This window comes from Camelus ferus, chromosome 2 (genome assembly GCF_009834535.1).
Source record: "Camelus ferus isolate YT-003-E chromosome 2, BCGSAC_Cfer_1.0, whole genome shotgun sequence".
NCBI lineage: Eukaryota > Metazoa > Chordata > Mammalia > Artiodactyla > Camelidae > Camelus > Camelus ferus.
The window spans coordinates 47,883,164-47,903,914 of record NC_045697.1 but is presented as its reverse complement, the minus strand read 5'-3'; the positions used below and the strand labels follow the sequence as shown (position 1 = coordinate 47,903,914).

At 36.2% G+C, this 20,751-nt stretch overlaps 1 protein-coding gene across 8 annotated transcripts in view; it reads left to right on the top strand.

Annotated features, from left to right (window-relative positions):
- MRPL1 (mitochondrial ribosomal protein L1) overlaps positions 1–20,441 on the top strand; it is a 76,086-nt gene extending 55,645 nt beyond the window's left edge. For 3 of the 8 annotated variants that reach the window (XM_032457287.1, XM_032457344.1, XM_032457338.1), the window contains 2 exons: positions 8,025–8,106; positions 9,635–10,688. In XM_032457287.1, coding sequence (XP_032313178.1) covers positions 8,025–8,106; positions 9,635–9,744 — 192 coding nt within the window. In that variant the 3' untranslated portion in view covers positions 9,745–10,688. Of the gene's footprint in view, positions 1–8,024; positions 8,107–9,107; positions 9,148–9,634; positions 10,696–11,511; positions 11,572–11,774 lie in introns of those variants that run through there. The other 5 variants (XM_032457323.1, XM_032457314.1, XM_032457305.1 and 2 more) reach the window with 5 other exon arrangements.
- Positions 20,442–20,751: the final 310 nt, after the last annotated feature.

The following is a 20,751-nucleotide window of genomic DNA, read 5'->3' as shown; positions in this document are numbered from 1 at the left end:
CTGTGAGCTTAGAAGGGTCTTTTAAAAGGTTGTATAAAAAAAGAACATGCAGCAGAAATTCATATGTGGCCCTTTAAGCCTAAGATATTTACTCTCTGGTTCTTTACAGAAGAAGTTTGCCAACCCTAAAATATAAATATGTGAAACATAAGCCTAGGAAGTTCTAGTTCCAAGTGAGATGGTGTAATAATCACATGACACCCTATCTCTCTCAATGAGTGCTGCTATTATAAAACCTGGATGAAATTCACAGAGCAGCTATTTAAGACTCTGAAAAGTAAATAGTAGCAGGCGAATTAGGGAAGACCAGAATTTGAAATACTACCAAACTGGTGGCAAGTTTGCCATTTTTCTGTTTGTGTTGTCACATGGCCTGGAAGAAAACCAGGAAGTGGACATCAGTGCTGGCAGAGAGGGTCCCGGGAGAGCTCTCGGAGAAGCTCTGTGCTTCAGACTTGGGAATCAGAGACCACGGCAGTGACAGTGGGTGCAGAGGAGGACACAGGTATCTAATTGAAGAAGGGGAGGGGGGGGCTTCCTTTCTGATGAGAGGATCTGTGGTCACGAGAGGTGGGGGCATATCACCTTTCTTTATTTTCTCTCTCTGTTCCCTGCCAGTTGGCCCTCACTGCAGGAACACTTGGAGAAAGTAAGAGGCAAAATAGGGTAAATAAAACCTCAGCTTTCTGGGCAGAGTGCCGAAAAGGAAAGCCCCAGGGAACTAGAAAATACTAGGGATATCAAGGAGAGGGGGAAACTTAGGAAAGGGACCTCATAAAAATTATGTATTATTAACTCCTGAGGTTGAAATTAATGGAGGTGACAGAGGAGAGAGTCAGAACTTGAAGATCGATCATAAAAATTATTCAATCTGAAAAACAGAGATGAAAGATTGGAGGAAAAAAAGAGCATTAAGGCCCTATGGGACAATAACAAAGATCTAAGTTTCATATCATTGATGTCTCAGAAGGAGAGGAGGAAGTATTGTGCAGAAAATTACACAACATTGTAAATCAGCTATATTTTAATTAAAAAAAATAATGGCAAGATTACAGAAAAACTCTCATACATTGATGGTAGGGATACAAAATAGTACAGCTTTTCTAGACAGTTTGCTATTGTCTTATAAAGCTAAACATACATTTACTAGTATGGCCCACCAATTTTACTCCTATAGAGTTGAAACATTTAAAGTCAAATCAAAAGTTACTGTTCACACAAATATCTGGACACAAATATTTATAGGAACTATATTGATAATCATCAGAAGATGAAAAACCCAGCTATCGTTCTGTGTGTGAATGGTGTTTTAAAAAACCCCTCTGGTACATCCATATAATGGAATACTACTCAGTGATGAAAAGAGTATAAACTGTAGATCAACGCAACAACTTAGGACACTCTCAAAAGGTTACGTACTCTAACCTGAGTGAGAGTAATCTCAAAATGTTATATACTGGAACAACATAATTAGTTTGCTAGGATGCATGGTGCTGGTGTTGGTGAGGGTGTGGAGGTTTGTGTCTATCCCTCAATACCAATTGTGAGAATGATTTTTATTTTGTTTCAAGGAAATGTAAAGAAATAAGGTATGCCTTGTCATTTACAGCATCTTAATGGACTGGTTTTGTAATTTAAAATTTCTAAAGTTAAACTAGTTTTTAAATGAGTAAGTAATAACATGCAAATAGTAAAATATTTGAAAAATACTGATAGCATAAGTAAGAATAAAAAATTATTTAAAAATTGCCATTGGTAAATTTTAGTGCTTTTTCACTACTGTTCTTTCTCTGTGCTTTTTTTTTTCCTTCTTCTTGGTATAGAGTAGAAACCTTATTCATTGATCATGGAATGGAGAAGGGAAGGCTTAAGCCCTAAAAACACCTTCTCCCTGAGGGGAGGGAAGTAAATGAATTTTAAGGAGGCAGGCAGGTCATTAGGGCTCTAGGAAAGGGGAGAAGATTGCCAAGGGAACTATCCATGTGTTTTTTTGTTTAGGTAATTGCTAGCATACTATATATTGAGTTTTGTATTTTTTTTCCTTAAATACTTTGTCTTGAATATTTTCCCAAATCATTAAAATTCGTGCAAAGTATTATTTTAATATCAAGCTGTATCATGTGGATATATCATAATTTATATAACCTTAGTCCTTTTTTGGGACATTCATAGATTGTTTCTAATATCTGATTATTATAAATACCATTCCTGTGAACACAAATTCACAACTCATATGCACAGACTAGTCTGTGTATAAATGTGCAACTTTTTGTTGAAAAGTCTGAATTTAGTGGGGTATGAACATGAAGTAGTCTTCTCCATTCCCTGATTCCAAAGTGTGCAGTGTATGATTTGTCTTCTATGTTATGCACAGGCATATTAGGTGGTTCTCATAATTCCGGTAACTGTCAGTAATTAAAAGTGCAGCCTGATCCGATTCAAAACTCCAGTCTCATATCCAAAGATTTTCCTGTCCAGTTTGGAACCAGGCATTTGTGGCTTGTGATCTGAAGTGGGGAGGTCTTATTATGGTTTCATTTACACCTTCTCCCACTCTAGACCATAGAATGCTGCAATGAAATGATTCCGTTCTAAATACCTCACCCCAATCCCTGTTCCAGGCTTAACCCCTCTGCTTAACCAAGGGAATAAGGGAGAAGAGGCAGCTGCCCCTCCTTATCTGCCCACATCTATGGTCCCCTCTTCGGTTGTTGATGCTTCTCTGGCCAGCTGTTATTTGATGTCCTTTAAGCATATGTTCAACCAGCCAGTCTCGTCTGTTGGCGGGGACCCCAGTCTCAACACAGGAGCCTCTTGGAGCCTTCCTCTTGGCCTTCTTCTACTTAGGAGGGTTGTTAATTATGGTGAGAACTTTTTGGTGGCCTTAATTGTTGGCATCTTTCTTTAAAATATAGGGTACTAAGTGGCTCTTTTGTTTTTAGATTTAGGCCCTGGTCATCAGTCCTGAAGAAACTTCCAGAAAAGCCCCATGTAACACCTTGTTTCAAGTGCATATTTTAATTTTATGACATGGTTGACAACGATTGCTAAGCATTTTCCTACTTTTATTTTAAATGGTAGTAGAATTCTTAGCTTGACAAAACTTTTTTTTTTTGCCTCCTCTGCATAGTGGATGCATTATAGGATACCAAAGTCTATCGGTACCCAACAAAGCTTTCTGTTAAACAAAACAAAACAAAAATCTTTTATGCTCAAGCAAAAATTAATGATTACTTTTGCCCATTCATTTTCTCAGACATCCTTTGGTCTATCTTCCAGACCAGGGGTCTGCAAACTGTGGCCTATGGGCCACTTCCAGCTCTCCATCTGTTTTTGTAAGTAGAGTTTTGTTGGAACACAGCTGTAGTCATTCGTCTGTGTATTGTCTGTGACAACTTCTGCACCACCAGCAGAACTGAGTATTTGCAACAGTGACCGTTTAGCTGGCAAAGCCCAAAATGTTCACTGTCTGACCATTTACAGAAAAGGTTTGCCAACTCTTGTTTTACACCCATTCTTTAAAATTCTCTAAAACATAGACCAGTAATACCATTTGTCTGCTTAAAAGCATGAAGTAGCTTCTCATTGTTGACAGAATATATTCTAAAATCTTTAGCTTTACATTCAGATCTTTCTGTTGTGGAGTCTCAAATCATTATATGAAGTTCAAGTTCAGTACTTCCTGTTATTTTTAGTAATGCAACTTGAAGTCTAGAGTTATAAATTGGCAGCCTACAGGCTGAATTTGGTCCCCAGACTTGTTTCATTGAATCAGCATTTAAAAACTGGATGATATCACATAGAAATTTAGATTTCTAGTTATTCTTGACAAGTCAAGAGTTCTGATAAAACTGCCCCCAAAGCCTTCAGTGTAACATTCTGTTAGTGCTGAATGACTTCTGCCCCCTTCCTCTGGAGCAGTGCTCTCCACGTCTGCACAGCTTGTGCCCTGCAGGTCCTGTGTGCATATGCACTCATAGCCAGTCCTCTTCAATCATGTGTGTTTTTACCTGCTCTGGCCACAGTAGGTATTTGAGTTTGCAGCCCTGGGTCTAGGTAAAGTGAGCTGCCTCATGGTCATCTGATCCATCTGTTCTCACATTACCTCATGTTGCTCCTTCTGCCTAGAATATCCTCTTTGTCCTTCAAAACTTTTCATCCTGTAAGACTCAGTTTAAATATCGTCTTTTGAAGCCTTCCCTGTCAAAATCAATCACTTCTTCCTCTACCCTTGTGGCACTTTGTTCATACAATTAAGAGTGGCACCTGTCATGTATTTTAGTGACCAGATGGTAAGCTCCTTGACTGTAAGGTTTATATCTTACTCATCTTTCTGTTCCTAGTCCCCAGCATGTTTCTTGACAAAGAGTGCAGGCCAAGTCAATGTTGCTAAATGGTATACTGTTAACATCTAAAAACTGGGAAGGTAGAACAGGATTCATTAGACAGGAAGAAAAATTCATATTTTTCTCACTTAAATGTATATTCTTTTCCTTTCAGTATTTCACGTAGTTTCCTCTTTTTGTTCCCTTAGTTTATAACAAACTTGTTTATATATTCCAGAAACTGATAACTTCAGTTTTCGTAAGGATTACCAACACTTACCAGCCATGTCCAGAGTCACAAGCTAGTAAGTGGTGGAAATGGAGTTCAAAGTCACATTTCTCTGCTTTTAGAGCTCCTTCACATAGCTCCTGGGCCACTCCTTACCATGTGTGTGCTTTTGAATAAGTTACAAAGTTTTCTAAGTTCTCAGTTTCTAACTGTAAAAGAGGAATGGTAATGGTACCCATCTTCAGGATACTTGGGAAAAATGAATGAGAATGTCCTTGTAATGCTTAGAACAGAGTTTGGCTTAGAGTAAGTGCCCAATAATAGAGCTGCTCAGTCTATTATTATTGCCATTGTTACCAGACTGTCTTCCTTTTCTTGGTTTAAACTGTTAGGAGTCAAGGGAATTAGAAGTATTGGCCCATATGTAGAAACCATATGTCAGACCACCCTTTATATACTCTAAGAACACTGCATTTGGAAGAGATTTTGGAGGTCAGATGTTCTAACAAGTGCTTATCCAAAGCAGCAGTTCTCTCTGCAGTTTCCAGTTAGAGATAAGCAGTCATCTAGAGGCTGTTAGAACATGTACAGTGGCAGAAGCTGGCCACTTTAGGAGGAACATGTGATTGTTTAAAAATTACACACACATACTTTGCTTTTCTTTTTTAGTTCTGTCCTCTGTAAAATGTACACAGTTAAGTTGAATCCTTTTTCCGCACTGCTGTCCTTAGTCCTTCGATGTATTTGAGCGGACTTACATCAACACTGATGGCTCTCACAGTGTGGCCCAGGGATCTCTTCTATCTGGGACGCTTTCATCAGGAGCCCTTCTTCTCTCTTCCCCTTCTTTTAAACGATCTAAGAATTCTTGAAGACCCTAAAAGTGTAGGCTAAAATTTTTGTGTGCCTGTGTGCATTTTTCTAGAATGAGGTTTGATAACCTGAAAAAGGTTTAAGAATCACTGTCTTAGACACTCTAATGGTAACGGCTTGTCCTGCTTATGTCCACATCTAAAAGGGACAAGAAGTGGTTAAGAACCACTGTTTTTTAAGTTTTCTCATAATGATAGAAAGTGATTGAAGACAAAGATTAGGGATCTTTGAAAGAGAATTCGTGGAAAGAGGAAAATCTGAGTTAAAACAAAGAGAGTTCACCTGTATCCACTGAGCCACACCCTGACATCTTTCGGAAGTCTTCCATCTAGTCTGCTTAGGGAATTATTTTTGACATAATATGAATGTTAAGCAGAAGGGAGGATTCAGTATGTCAGTCTTAAAAAACATTTATACTACAGAACAGGGAGTAACTATAATGCCCTGCAGTGGACAATCACTGTAGCTAAATTTAGATAGTATTGTGACTGTTATATATTCAAATATACTTATGAGTGTATACACAAACAGTGTTTTAGTTCAGTATCCCCTTCAAGGTTAACCCATTCCCTCCCCCCAAATGTTTTCCCCTGCTGTACAAAGTCTTATGCTCTGCTGTTGAGAATCTAAAAGACAGTATAGCCACAAATGGTCCTTCCGATCTTTGTGAGACCATAAAATATTATGACATGGAAAAGCACGGTTGGAAGAGCAGAGCAGCTGAGATACAGGCAGAGAAGCTTATAAATGTTGCTTTCCCGAATTATTGCTGGGTCACTTTTGGCCCAAATAAATTTCCTATGCAAGTTTTGATAAAATGCATACATACATGCATACATTTTTTTGTACATAGCTATCTTGTCATCAGTAGCCAATTGTGTAATTACAGTTATGCCCATAAAATATTAAACTTTTTCATAATTTTACATAATATCTAAAAGAGAAAGTAAAATGAGGTATTATGGCTATAAATATATTTTAAGATTCAGTAGAGGACACAGAGGTGCTAAAATTTGGACAGACGTGTAAACTATTTTTTAAAACAATTTATTTTAAAACTTAATGAGATCATTGAAGACATTTGTTTGGCATTTCTAAAGCATATGTTAGCTTACTGTAGGACTGGCAGTGTAAGTACAGAAAAGATAGTTACAAAAATCTGAGAAGTTTAGTATGTACATTCTAACAGTATAGCTTGTAACTATTAAAAAAGATACATTGGACATCTTGCTTTTTCTTGTATCTATTGCCTCTCAAATTTAAGGTGGGTATAGGTCTTTAACAAAGGGTAAAGGAACTCCCTAGAGTTGTGGTGGTTACTTCAGTTGATAATAGAAAGAAGGACATTTTGAAGTAAAGTGGAAAATTAAGAAAGGAATGAAAGGACACATGTTGATTGGTACTCTTAGTGTTTTGTTTTCTTTTGTTTATTTTCTTTTTTAACATAGCAAATGTTAGGTGCATTGTCCATGTATGGTGAACCACTTGCTTCAGTGCAAATTAAAGTCTGTAAGGTCTGTGGATTTAATAAGACGAACTAAACATTTCTTTCTTTATTGATTTTTCCTTTGAAAACTCCTACTTGTGGATTGGCATAAAGTAAAAATTCCTCAAGTAACATCCACACCGTCTCATTTAGGGTGTGGTATTGCATCATGCCCAGGCGAGAGTCGAATACATGCTGTCTGATGATGAGCACAGGTTTTTGTAGGAGAAATTCTCTTTATGCTTATGCACCACATTTCTTACTGTGGTCTCAAGAGTCATTGGAAAATAGAATTCTTGTTTGAACTTGAACTCTTACTGTGTAATTTTTGTCAGTAACACTGTTATAAGTTTTATGTGATTTTTTAAAAATTGATTCATTTGGCAAAGTGCAGAATCCTGTAAACATTGGAATGTAATATAACTGATTTTAGCTGATATATTTAAGAATAACATGCATTGAATTTGAATGATAAGCACAAGGCCTTTCCAAAGATGTGTGCTGGGTTTGGGGGTTTTATGAATGGGGTTCATTCACTATGTGTTTACTTACTGTGGTTTTCACTAAGTAGCAGGATAATTGTTATTACAGAGTTAGAGTGTTAGCGTTAACATCTTGAAAATGTCTCTTTGTGAGACGTGTTAGCTGAATGTGTGTAGTCAAGTAGTTTTATTTTGGACTTGGGAAAGCAGTAACTTCTAAACATTTTCTTAGTTTCTTTTAAAAAATAAATCAACAAATAACTTCAAGGGAAAATATTACGAATTCCTTGGGGGTGATGATGTGGGGAGGATGCAGGTAGGGTGTGTATTCTGCCCCAGGATGTGCTTTGGGGAAATCCTTGAATTTCAAGTAGAACAACTTCAAAACACTTTTCTATATGTTCTAAAAGGTCATTAAGTCTTGACATGTAAAGACACGTGAATGTAGCATTCTAAAAGAAGAGTAATTGAAGTTCTTTTCTTTCACAGTGGAGTCTCTTAATAGATGATGTGCTTTAGTTGAATTTTGAAAAAAAAAAACCTGCCTGGAGTAAGTACTGATACAGCTACCAAAACTTGTAATATCATCCTCTTGAACATCATTAATGTTGTATATCCTTTTCTTTCAGCTGGATATGTCAAGTGACCAGATAGCTGCCAATCTGCAAGCAGTTATCAATGAAGTTTGTAGGCAGAGACCACTGAATCTGGGTACGTGGTTCGCTGGGGTAGGCTTCCCTATAGCCCTGTGATACGTGAAAAATGTAAAATATTAAGAAAACTATCCAGTTAACATGCAACTACAGTAACAATGAAATTTCCAGGGATTAAAGAAATAAAATTTATTTCTCCAAAGGATTCCTAATTAACTTATTAACAAGTTGTAGTTATTTAGACAGGAGAGCTCTTTAACATTAATAAGGAATGCATCCTAAAGCCTTTGTAAATTCCCACATTATTTCTACCATTAAATGTAATAAAGTCTGAAAGAAAACTGTAACTGATTGCCTTAAACTTACAGTGGTGTTTAAGTAGAAGCTAAAATCATTTATGAGATAAATGCTGTTTTGAAGCCAGACCATTTACTTTGTCACTGGTACTAGTGATTGGCTTCTTTAACCTTACTTATTTTAGAAAGGAAACAAGGTTTTTCATTATGTCATGAGAATCACTCTTTATATACTGAGTAATTCACAGAGAACAGTGAAACTTGGTCAAGATGTGGAAGCTGGGTCAGGCCAGGAACACGTCTAGTACCCACTGCATTACCTGCCACGCACAGGCCTTCCTCAGGCAAACGTGTTCTCTCGTGGCTGGTTGAAGCCACGCGAGAGTCCATTACCCTCAACTGACTGTGCACTTACAGGTTTGCCATTATAGGATAGGGATCAGTTATGTTTAGTTTTATAATCCAAGTATATAATTAAAACACAGCCTTAAGCTATAAGCTATTTTTAACCTTCTTTTGGAGTTAAACACACTGGTGAATAAACACCTCATTTGTTATATCTTCTTGCCATATCTTGCCTAGATATGACCATAATATTAGTGATTATACGTGTATGGATTCTTAAATTTTATGGAGAACTTTGATTGCAGCATAGGATCCTCTGAGCCTATAGCAGGAGTAGAATGATGGACAGTAAATCTCTACAAGCAATTTAGTTTTCCTCTCTTTCCCACTTATCTTTTTTTTTTTTTTTAAATGGAAGTGCTGGGGATTGAACCCAAGACCTCATGCATTCTAAGCAGGTACTCTACTCACCCCCCTTTGCCATTTTTAATGAGGTCCCTTAACACTGTTCTTATGAAAAGCCTTTTAATTTTTAAGGAATTTTACTAAATGTTTGGTAACACAGAGGTAGCATCTGTGCTGGCTGTTTTAAATAAATATTTAGCATCTTGTCACCAAATGTAAATATCACCACCTGCTCCCTTCACTGTTGACTTGGCAATAAAATAAATTTTAGGTGATCACCTTCTGGAAGAGAGCAATGAATTATTAGTAAATACGTGTAGTTTCAGTGATAAATGTCTAACGTTCTAGAGTACAGCTTGTTTGACTTCTACTCTAGAAATTAAATGGTCTTCCATTTGTTATAATTCAAAATAATAGTTCAGTTATATGAGTACTTTTCAAGTGAAAATATATGAGACCTTATAGTTTCTTGTTTTATGTTTGCATTTGCTCATTAGGTATCTCTGTCAAATAAAATGAAAATTGATTCTTTGTTTTCAGGACCCTTTGTGGTACGTGCTTTCCTTCGAAGTTCAACAAGTGAAGGTTTGTTACTAAAGATCGAGCCGTTGTTGCCTAAAGAAGTAGAAACCAAAGAAAGTAACACATAAGCTGCCTAAATGTGTTGCATTGTGAAATTATTTTCAGTGGATCAAGAAGCAACAAAGAAAATTATAAAACTATAATTTCTATGTTTTGTGTCTTGTTATTTCTTGATCATCATACTTGAAAGTGAATTTTAACACTGGGAAATCTTACAGTGCTTTCAAAAATAAGAAAATAAAATTTACTGTGTCTGAACCTACCTTTTAGATCCTGTTAAATTTTCTTCTTGGAATTCAGATTCTACATGCTGATAATTATAGCAGCAATTTCTAGCTTAATAACTTTCCCTTGAGAGCCATACCATCTGAGGGAAAAGTAACATCCTCAATTCCCATAAGACAGAGAATAGCAGGAATCATGAGCTATGTCACAAGTATGACTATTTTCTAAAGAAAAATGTGGAAAATGTTCATTCTAAAAAATTCTACCTGTCATTTGTGATAGCATGAATATAGAAAATGACTAAGTCATTAAAACTGGTGGTGGGAAATCTTTTTTTTCTCTTAGGAATCAATTAATAGTATTTATATTTTTTGTAATAGCAATAGTGTATATTTTAATGGTGCTTTGCACAAGGCACTGTGTATAGTGATTTCATATACTTCATTTGATCCTGAATTCCTCTGCTTAATAACAACTTGTCAGTGTTTGCTGAATGAATATCCAATGAGATAGATAAAACAGCTTAACTTATTGATGAAGAATCAGGCTAAGTTCAAGTGCCAGTTTGCAATCTGGTGTTGGTCCTTAAGTGTTCACTGGTATGTGACAAAATGAAAAAAGTAAGGATAATTTTGGCATGCAGTTGCCCACTGTCCTTTCTTGGGAATGATTTCCGTTACTCTAAGACTTCTTCCACTTTTTTGGGGATGTTCAAGGGCTTTTTCTTGTATGAAATAATAGTGCTGATAAATTTGTTGGTAGATTTTAATAAAACTTTATAAAGATATTTTGATGGCTCCATGTAGGTCTCTCAATTGTTTATGAAATTTCAGTGGTCTGAGAAGTCTAAATGACTGTAAATAACCATTGTACTCCACTAAGCTTTTTTCCCCACAGGAAAATTAAAATTCAAAACTATTTACTAAAAACCACTGTAAAATTAACTACAAAGCAGTAACCGCAGTTACCTTATAGTGAGTGTCTACCACTGTCTTATGCTTCATATGCGTCCTCTAATTTTACCCTCACAAAGATTCAGTGAGGAGGGTGGTACTCCCATTTTATAGATAAGGAAATTGAAACTTGTGTGAGGTCCCTTAAATGGCAAACTAAGATTCAAACCTACATTTGTCTGATTTTAAAGCCTCTTCTCTTAATCATTAGGCTATTTTACCTCCTTTTTATATATTCTAAGATAAATTAAACTGTTGAACTGAACAGTTTAGAAAATTTTAAATATTGAATAATTACACTTCAGTTTCTTGGTATGTCTAGTTATATGGGGTTCTGGCATAACTTGATGTCAAGAAAGTAGAAATAAAAGGGTTGGAGGAATGGGATGAGAAAAGAGCAGAAAAAATATCTACTTGTTTCCCACAGTTTCGGTCTTCTGAAAGTGCACTGATTAATTGTTATTTAAAGAGCCTAATTCAAAGAGTAGAAACTTATTGTATTCATAGATTTTCTTCCGATTAATAGAATAAGTATACTCTTACTAAAAATTTTAGAAACACTAATAAATATAAAAAAGTAAATCACTCAGAATCCTACTGCTCAGATAACCAGTATTAATGTTTTGGTATTTTCCATTATCTTTTTTCAATTGACAGACAGAGACAGAGAGAGATACAGAGAAACAGAGAGAACATGCACACACATGATGTTATAAAGTAAGCATTTCCCTATATTATTTAAAATCTCATATGAAAAGCATTACTTTAATGGCTGAGCAATATTTCATCCTGTTGATGCTCTAATTTATGGAATTATTTCCCAGTTGTTGGGCATTTAACTTGTTTTCAGGTTCCACTCTGCCTTTGTTATTTACCATGCTTTGGAGAAAATACTTGAGCATAATTTTGTTTTCCTCTAGATTTCTACAAGTGACATTCCTGAGTTAAAAGGTATGATGTGGCCAAAGGTATAAATTATGTCTTAGAAAGGTGCCTTTTTGAGCAGAACAAACCAGAACAAGGAAATATGGTTGGAAAACTTGCTCTGGGCAGGAACATTCCAGGGTCTTATTAACTGGTCTATGAATAAATTATTCCCTAACCTCCCATTAGAGCATTTTTCCTATTGGCTGACTAGAACTAATGTTGAGTGCTCCTAATAGTATGCTTCTGGAAAAATAGGAGAATTGCACTAGGTTACTCTTCATGTAAATCTCTTTCTCTTTTGTATTATTAATGTATTTTATTCTTTCTTAGAAAACAATAAATTAAAATCTTATAGTTAAAAAGAGTAAAAAGTTTAAAAATACATATTAAAATACTCGTGATTCTCAAACGTTAGCCTGCATCGAAATCACCTAGAGGGCTTGCAAGCACAAATTGCTGGGTTCCAGTTAGCAATCTGGAAAAAAAGTTGCAGATTTACATTTCTAGCAAGTCCCATTGCCAAACCCAAGTTTGTGTGCCCAACGACACGCAGTGAGACCAGACAAACTGAAATTTCAGAGTTTGAGCAGAGAAGGGTTGATTTGCAAGGGCTGAGCAAGGAGAACAGGCAGCTAGTACTTCAAAAGCCCAAATTTTCTGATTGTGTTCTAAGAGGTGTTTGAATAGGCAAAACTTTGGGGGGGAGAACTGCAGGATGTGTGACCTTTCTCTGATTGGTTGATGGTGAGGTAACAGGGTGATGTCCCAGGAACTTCAACCATCAGCCTTCCAGTTCCAACCAATCTGAGGTCCACCTGCTTATGCTCAGCCTGAAGTTGCTGTCCTCCACCTGTACTGGGGCCTTAGTTCCTGTGGAAGAACTATCAGATTGTTATGTGTATCCCTTGAGGAGGAACCAGGACCCTGCCCCACTTCTGCACTATTGTTTCTTGACTACCTTTCCTTTGTTTCTACATTCCCTCACTCTTCTAGTTAATAACTGTTTGAATATGCCCTTTGGAACTCAGAGAAGGTCTAGGAGTCTGAAAACTTCTTCAGCAGACAAGAAATGGGGGACCCAGAAAAGCATCTGTACTCGGGAGGGCCGCATAGGGCCCTGTTCAGTTTTGCTCCCAGATGATGATGATATTGCTGGTCCAGGGACCACACTGAGAACCACTGGGATTTACAAATGGATCTTTTAAGCCTTGATTAAAAAATCTTTGGTATCAGCATCAATTTATTTTAAAATTCAACTGATAATTCTGATGCAGCAGGGTTGAGAATCACTGGTATATGCAATTAACCAAGTTATAAAAGATGAAAATTTGTAGTAAAAGTCAAGATTTTAAAAGGCTGAGGTGGAGAAGAATAATGCACTGAATTTAAGAGCCAGGACTGGTTTCTAGCTTTCTGGTCTATCCCTATGTGTAAACAGTGTAAATTCCTTTGGGAAAATAATTCAAAATCTGAGATCTTCTATAAAACAAGGACATCATAAGATAATCACCAGTGTACTTTCTAACAAAAATTTTGTGATATACCTTTTTTAGGTGGCATTTCATGTTGTTAGAAATGATGTGCTATAACATTTACTAATATAAACATATATATAAACATAAATTTAATGGTATTACTTAGCATTATCTTGTTAAAGACCAAGTGCTTGAGGTGAGATGGGGACACCTATACAATAGTGATTGTTTAATAGCAAGTCGTTAATCACAGTGTTCAGTAGGTGGCAGTAAAACCTTTCATAAATGTGTGCTTACTGGTAAATACTTGTTTTCTTTATAGAGTCCTTGGAGCTTTGTTTATTTGTTAATTTTTTTTTTCCTTTTTCTGTTTTGGGCATGTTACAGAGGTCGCTTTAGTTGTCACTCTGTAATCATTTTTAGAATTAAATTCGTTTCTGTTTTAACTTTCATTATAGATTTTTCAAATATATAGAAAAAAAGAACTTGCTTTTATTAACCACTCAGCTTCAGCAATTACCAACATTACGCTCTTGTTCTAGTTATATCTATCCCTTTCGTCCGCATACTACTCTCCTGCTTGTCCTCCTCCTTGCTAGAATAATTAAAAGCAGGTCCCATATATCATATCACTCAACCTGTAAGAGTTTTAAGAGTAATCAAGCTATAATTAACAAGAAGATTTTAGGTCCATTTTTCAGAACCCATTGTTTTTGTGTTCTACTCTGGCTGTTGAAGGCATTTAAGTTTTTTGGACTGCATTTTTTGCATAATGGGCAAAACACCTATTCCTAGTGCTTTGAGAAGTTAGAGTACATAGTAACATAATTAGCCACAAAAGGTTGTATATAAATGTCAATACTTTAAAAAACAAGAAGGAAGAAGTTAGTATCTTCCGTTAAATTGTTTTTGAATCAAAATATAAAATTAGAAATATAACTATTATAAAGAATAGGTTGAAGTAATATTCAATTTTCATGTGAAGATATCGAAAGGAATAAAAAGTTTTACTGTATTTTATTAAAAAAATAGAAGCACATTAAATAAAGTAAGCAAGTAAAGAAAGGAAGAACACAAAGAATTTAAAGGAAACAATGACCCATAATTCCTTGAATAAACACTTAACATTTTGTTATACTTTCTTTTTTCCTTCTTCCCGGTGGAGGCCTCCTTTTCCCTCGGAAGTAACATGGTTGTGACCATGTTGGGCCTAGAGTAGGATGGGAGATACCTTGGCTTTGGAGGTTTCCCATGCTTCCAACTCTTTAGTCACTTTTATCTGAAAAAAGCCAACCAAAAGCAATTTTCAAGTATTTGCTAAATGAAAGGCCTAAGATTTTCTGTATCTCATTATATCTTACATAAAACTTTATAACATTGTTTCCCAAATTGGTACTTTACTGAAAATTAATTTATATGAATTTTAAATTAAATAGAATAACCCAGTGTTTTCCAAAGGGCCACAAGTATACCATTAGTGGCAAGAAATACCAAGAAATGAATTTCGATGGTAAATGAACCACATCTTAAAATTAATAGTTAAGAATGTCTCTGATATATTATCGGAAAATAGGACTAGCACGTGAAGACTGTGATTTCCTGGATATCATTGCCTAGGATGATATTGCCAAGGTGATTCTTTGTAAAGTCTATTTTAGAATGTTAAGTAAATTTTATTAATATATAAATTATATAAACTGCTTTCCAAAGTGGTTATACTGTTTTGGATTCCCTCCAGTAATGCTTAAGGGTCCCAGTTTCTCCACATGCTTGTCAACACTCGGAACTGTCTTTTTTATTATAGCCATTCTAGTGAGTGTGTAGTAGTCATACATGTTTTAATTTGAAAATTAAATTTTTTTTCTTAGCAAAATTTCTTTTGCTAAGAAAATATTTGGGGATAAGTTACAGTTTTAAATGTGTGCGACTGGGAAGATGGAGTATGTTTATACTGTGAAGCTCCAGAAGTAGAGGTAGAACTAACATAGTCTTTATAGAGAAGCAAATTCTGGCAAAAAGTTAAGCCAGAGTTAAGTGCTATGGACTCTTGCAAAGTTGTAGTGACTTTTTATTGAATGTATTTACATCCAGGTGTGTCAGTGTTCCCTCAGGTACAGTTAACAGAAATTAAAGAGGAAATGTAATATAAGTATATAGAATGATTCACAGAATCTAAGGAAAAGTTCATCAACTGGTACTTGATTGGATAGGATGCACCCAGCTTAAGAGATCTAAGCAGCAGGAACCAGTGGGCAGCTTCCTTAGAGAGCTGTTGTCAAAGTGAATCAGCTCTGTTGTTTGACCCTCTGTTACTCAAGATTTAAATTTTAAGAAGAGAGAGTCTGCTTGGTCTAGTTTAGTCTAAACGCCCACTCCTTGGTTAGGAGAAGGCAGAATTGATCATCTCACCAGAATTGCATGCAGTAGGGTAGAAGAAATTGCCCAGAGCAATACTGAAATACCTTTACCAAAAGAAGGGTGTTAGGCAGGCAAGACCAATAGATGCCCAGTATGCCAGGTCACTACCTCTGATGAATGCCTAGGAAGAATTAGTAGCAATGGTAGGAAGGTCAACAAATCTCTAAGAGTCACTCATTCCTTGAATATTTATTAAATATCTCCATCTATGATTTCTATAAATCAATAACTATTTCTTTGAACTAAAAGTATTTACTTTGTTACTCTAAAAGTATTTTTATGTACATAGCAAATATTCTTTGAATGCAAAAATAATGTTGCCCATTTATTGTTTTGGAGGGGAGAAATGTCAATTTCATTTTATTAAACATAAATAGAAAGACATGAACAGATTCCCATGGAAAAAAGATTCAATCAGAACAAAACTTCTGTGATTCTCACTCAGCCTCCCTGGTGGCCCTGTATGGATCATCTATGCTTGTACAAGTTATGTTCCTGCATTTACACAGTTGACTGCCTGTTGGCATGTGTAAGTTTTTCATATTTAAAAACAGATGGTATGAGCAAGTAGTGCTTTAAGGTAGTTGCTAAAATAGTATCGTGACTAAGAGCATGGACCCTAGAGACAAGCTGAGGATTCAGGCTCTAGCTCTGTGGCGTAGCTGTACATTGTTGGTGTTGCCCAACATCTTTTATTGACTTACAGCATAAGTTCAGAAATGGGGATTCAGCCTGATGAGTTTTCCCAAAGTGAGCATGTACCTCGTGTATGGATCAAAAAGTAGATAATACCAACACTTCAGGAACCCCGTTGTTCCCTCCTTGAAAACTGCTCCCATTCAGGTAACCACTACCGTGACTTCTAAGGCCATATATTTCTTATTCTTGTTTTTAAACTTTACCTAATGGAATAATAATTACTATATGTATTTTTGGGCTGAGGTCCAGGTTCATTCAATATGTTTATGAAATTCATCCGTATTGAGTATATTTGTATTTTGTTCAATCTCATTGCTGTTTAATATTCCATTGTGTGAATGTACCATGATTTATCCATTCTACTGTTGATGGACATGTGGATCCTTTACAGCTTGGAGTTTTACAAATAATGCTGTTATGAATATTCTTATACATGTCTTCTGGTGAAGTTTTAGGGCTATTACAAGTAATGTTACTTATTAACATTCTTTTTCACTTCTTTTGGTGAACATATATATGCATTCTGTTAGATATACACCTAAGAGTGAAACTGCTGGATCATGTTAGGTATATATTCATATTTAGTAGATAATGCTTTGTAATTTTCTGAAGTAGTTGTACCAATATAACTTCCAACAGTATATATAAGAATTCCAACTAAATCATATCTTCGCCAATAATTGGTTTATCTTTTTCATTTTCACCATTTTTCTGAATGTGACATTGTCCAGTAATTTTTGAAGAGTAAAAAATCCCATTAGTGAGGGAGACAGAATTTAGGATATCACTCTCCACTGGCTACAGTTGGCTCTTAGGTTGGGTGGAAGCCTGGTTGGGCACACCTGTCCTAGGAGTGAGGGGGTGTTGGCATGTCAGTTCCTGAGTTTTCTTCTAGGGCTATTTCCAAGCCTGGCTCTTGCAGGCTCTCCCCTGCCCCAGCCCAGGCCTGCCCTTCTCCACTATCCCCTCCCTGCATCTGGGCCCACATACCCTTTGGGAAAAGGGAGCACCTGAGAAACAATACAGGGGCTTGTCTCTTGAATCTTGGCCACTGGTCTGGGCAGAGACTGGAGTGGGAGCCACAAGGGTCAGATAGTTTTCCCAGGAGAAGCCCTGTGCCTTCTTTCCTCCCAGGGTCACCATCTTCCTGGCTCCTCCTGCCTGTGCCCTCTTGGGCCTCCCAGCCCCGTATGTCTTCACTGCTGTTTGTATTAAAAGCCTCTGTTTTATTCCTGTCCAAAAAAAAAAAAAAATTATATGGTGATCTAGAGTTTTATGGGATTTATGAAATAACTTTTTTGTTAAAAAAAATTAAAAGAAATGGAAGAAATCAATTATTTTCTGACTCTAACAAGTTACTGTCTTCTGGGGGAGGGATTAATTTTGTTTGGATTATCCTATATAATAAAGTGCCCTCCGTCAGACTCTAGACCCTGGTTTTGAACATTACCCACTCTATATCTAAGTCCCGTGTTCGGTAAAATTGGGTGTATAACGTTTTAAAATTACTGTTTCTGACGTATTATGCAATTTCAAGTATTACTATTCTTAACCTAGATCGGGGACTACAGATTCATGGTTCACATTCCGTCATCCCCCATTTCCAACCAGGCAGATTATGACAGATGGTGTGACTCCAGAATGCTTTGCCGCTGATTTCTGTGTGGTCTCAGATTTTTTCCCCTCAATATAGCCCGCCACATAGTCACCCTGTTGAACAAAAGTGTGATGGAAAATTAAAACACTCTTTTCATCCTGTACCTCAAGGTATGAGGTAATCAGCTGAGTCTTAACATTTTCTCAAGTATTGCCATTGTTAGTTGGCCCTGTGTAAGACAGACAGAAATGTGACTCATTCTTAGAAAGGGATCATTTAAATCTATTCCTTAGTCATGCTGACTAAGGAGCTGGCTTACTTTTACTTTATTCTTGTTTAGTTTAAAAAATTTTGTTTTCCTTTCTATTTTAGTATGTAATTGATTTTTTTTTTCATTTGGGACCCAGAAAAATTCTGAGAAGTTTGCTGCAGCTTCATAGGTCAAAGTAAGTTAGAGAAAATGATTTGAAAGAGGAGGAAGGATGATAAAGACACAGGGTTACACATGAATGCTGACAGTTTTGGGGGTTGGGGGACCTTTAAAGGCCTATCTGGTCTATTTGGTATTGATTATGATATGATATGTATTGATTATAGCTTGTCACTTGAAATTAAAATTAAAAGTAATTTATGGTAGTGAATTACAAGTAGCATTTTTCAGGGTGGCAATTTAAAAAATGAGTTGCTGCTTCTAAAGTTTTGGCCAAGATAAGATGATAAAGCTGATGATTAAAACCTAAGATAAAAGACAATTAAAACCTGAGGGGAATAAAGAAGGAAGGAGGGTTGGATGACAAAATAAGGGTTTAGTGTTATAGATGAAACCAGGAGATAAGTTTTAGCAGTAGTAGATTATGCTAATGTCATATTCTCAGCTTCAACCCTTACTGAGTATGTTACTTTGAGCATTCACTTGCCTTGTGAGCCTTAATCTTTTTGGCTGTAGCATAATCATAAGAAAGGTCACCTTTATTAACTCAAGAGTGTTGTGAAGACTAATCAGGTATTATAAATGAATTACTTTATAAAGTTAAGGTCCAATCAGCTGCTGTTATTATAAATACTAGAACAATCCGTGAGCCTCAACACATAAATAGCTCAAACTAGATTACAAAAAAAATTCTAGCTTTCCTTTTCTGCTCATAATGGAGTAACATATACCAGACTTGCCCTCTACCTGTGAACACCTAGAAAAGTGGACAAAATACATGAAGCAACTCTGTTCTGACACTGGAAAACATGCAGTACAGGACTGTACTCTCTGAATGGATGGGGAAAAAAGAGTCATGCGAAAGCCTCAGCATTCTGCCTGGTGTCACTTTCTAGACCCTGCATAGGAAAAGGGAAACCAAGGGAAGCATGGCAGTCTCTGAATAGAAGACACTGAGACCAGATTTGGGGAAGGCTGTGGCAGCTTCAGTTTGTGAGGCATGGCACCAGAGATAGAAGAGCTGTGCCTAGAAGCTCCAGGAATCTGCAGGAGGGTTTCACTGAGACTTTTCCTGTGTGCTAAAGTGCACATGCATAGAGTGAAATGCCACAAGGCTAGACTAAAAGGAGTTACTGAGGAACTATAAGTTGAACAATTCCCAGAAGTTACATGTAGCTAAGAGACATTTGAGTTTTGACCACCAGAGTGGCAGGACCTTATTAAAAATCGTGGGCATTCAGTAGATAGCCCAGGGTTGTACCTTCGAATCGGGTTAAAAGAGCTCTAGAGTAAAGGCTACTCTGGACCACCAATGACAAATTAAAAACAATCTCAAAGGATCAAACTGATTGGCTAGTAACTTAACTGCCAGTCAAATTCAACACTCTTTGAATGCAGAAGCAAAATACAGAATTTTAAGAACACAGCATTTATGGTGTTTGGTACCCAATAAAAATTATGACATACAAATAAGCAGGAAAATGAGGGGAAAAAATAAATCAATAGAGACTGACTCCAAAGTTATGGAGATGAATGAAGTAGCCGATAAGGGCTTTAAAAACAACTATGGTAAATATGTTCACAAATACAATGGAACACATGAGCATAATGAGGAGAGAAATGGAAGACATTTAAAAAAAGACAAAGGGAACTTCAGGGCTGCAGTGCAATTTAGAAATGCAATATCTGAATGGAAAATTCACCTATGGGTTTAGCTGATTAGACACCACAGAAGAAAAGAAGTGTGAACTTGAAGATACTGCAATAGAAACTATACAAATTGAGGTACAGAATGAAAATAACAATAGTAATTAAAAGACCAGATCCTTAGTGACTGAGAATTATTCAAAGTGATCTAACATGGATAATTGGAGTACCTGAAAAGGGCAGGCGAGAGGAGCCTGAAAATATATTTGAAGGAATAATGGCTTAATTTTTAACAAACAGGATAAAAATTATGATTTCTAAATCTAAGAAAACAAATTCCAAGTTGGATAATTGAAAGGAAAACTATTCTAAGGCATATTATATTCAATTTGTTGAGAACCAGTGATAAAGTAAAACTCTTAAAAGCAGCCAGAGGAAAAAGAAACATTAAATACAGGAGTGCCAAGGTAAGAATTACTGATGATTTCTTGTCAGAAATAATGCAAGGCAAACAGGGAATGGAATGATAATTTTAACATGCTTAAAAAAAAGTTAACTTAGGGTTCTGTTAAGTGAAAATAACCTTCAAAAATGAGAACAACATAAAGATGATTTTTTGACAAATAGAAGCACAGTGAATTTATTTTCAGCAGACCTGAATTACAAGAAATGTTAAAGGAAGTCCTTTGGAGGAAGAAAACTGC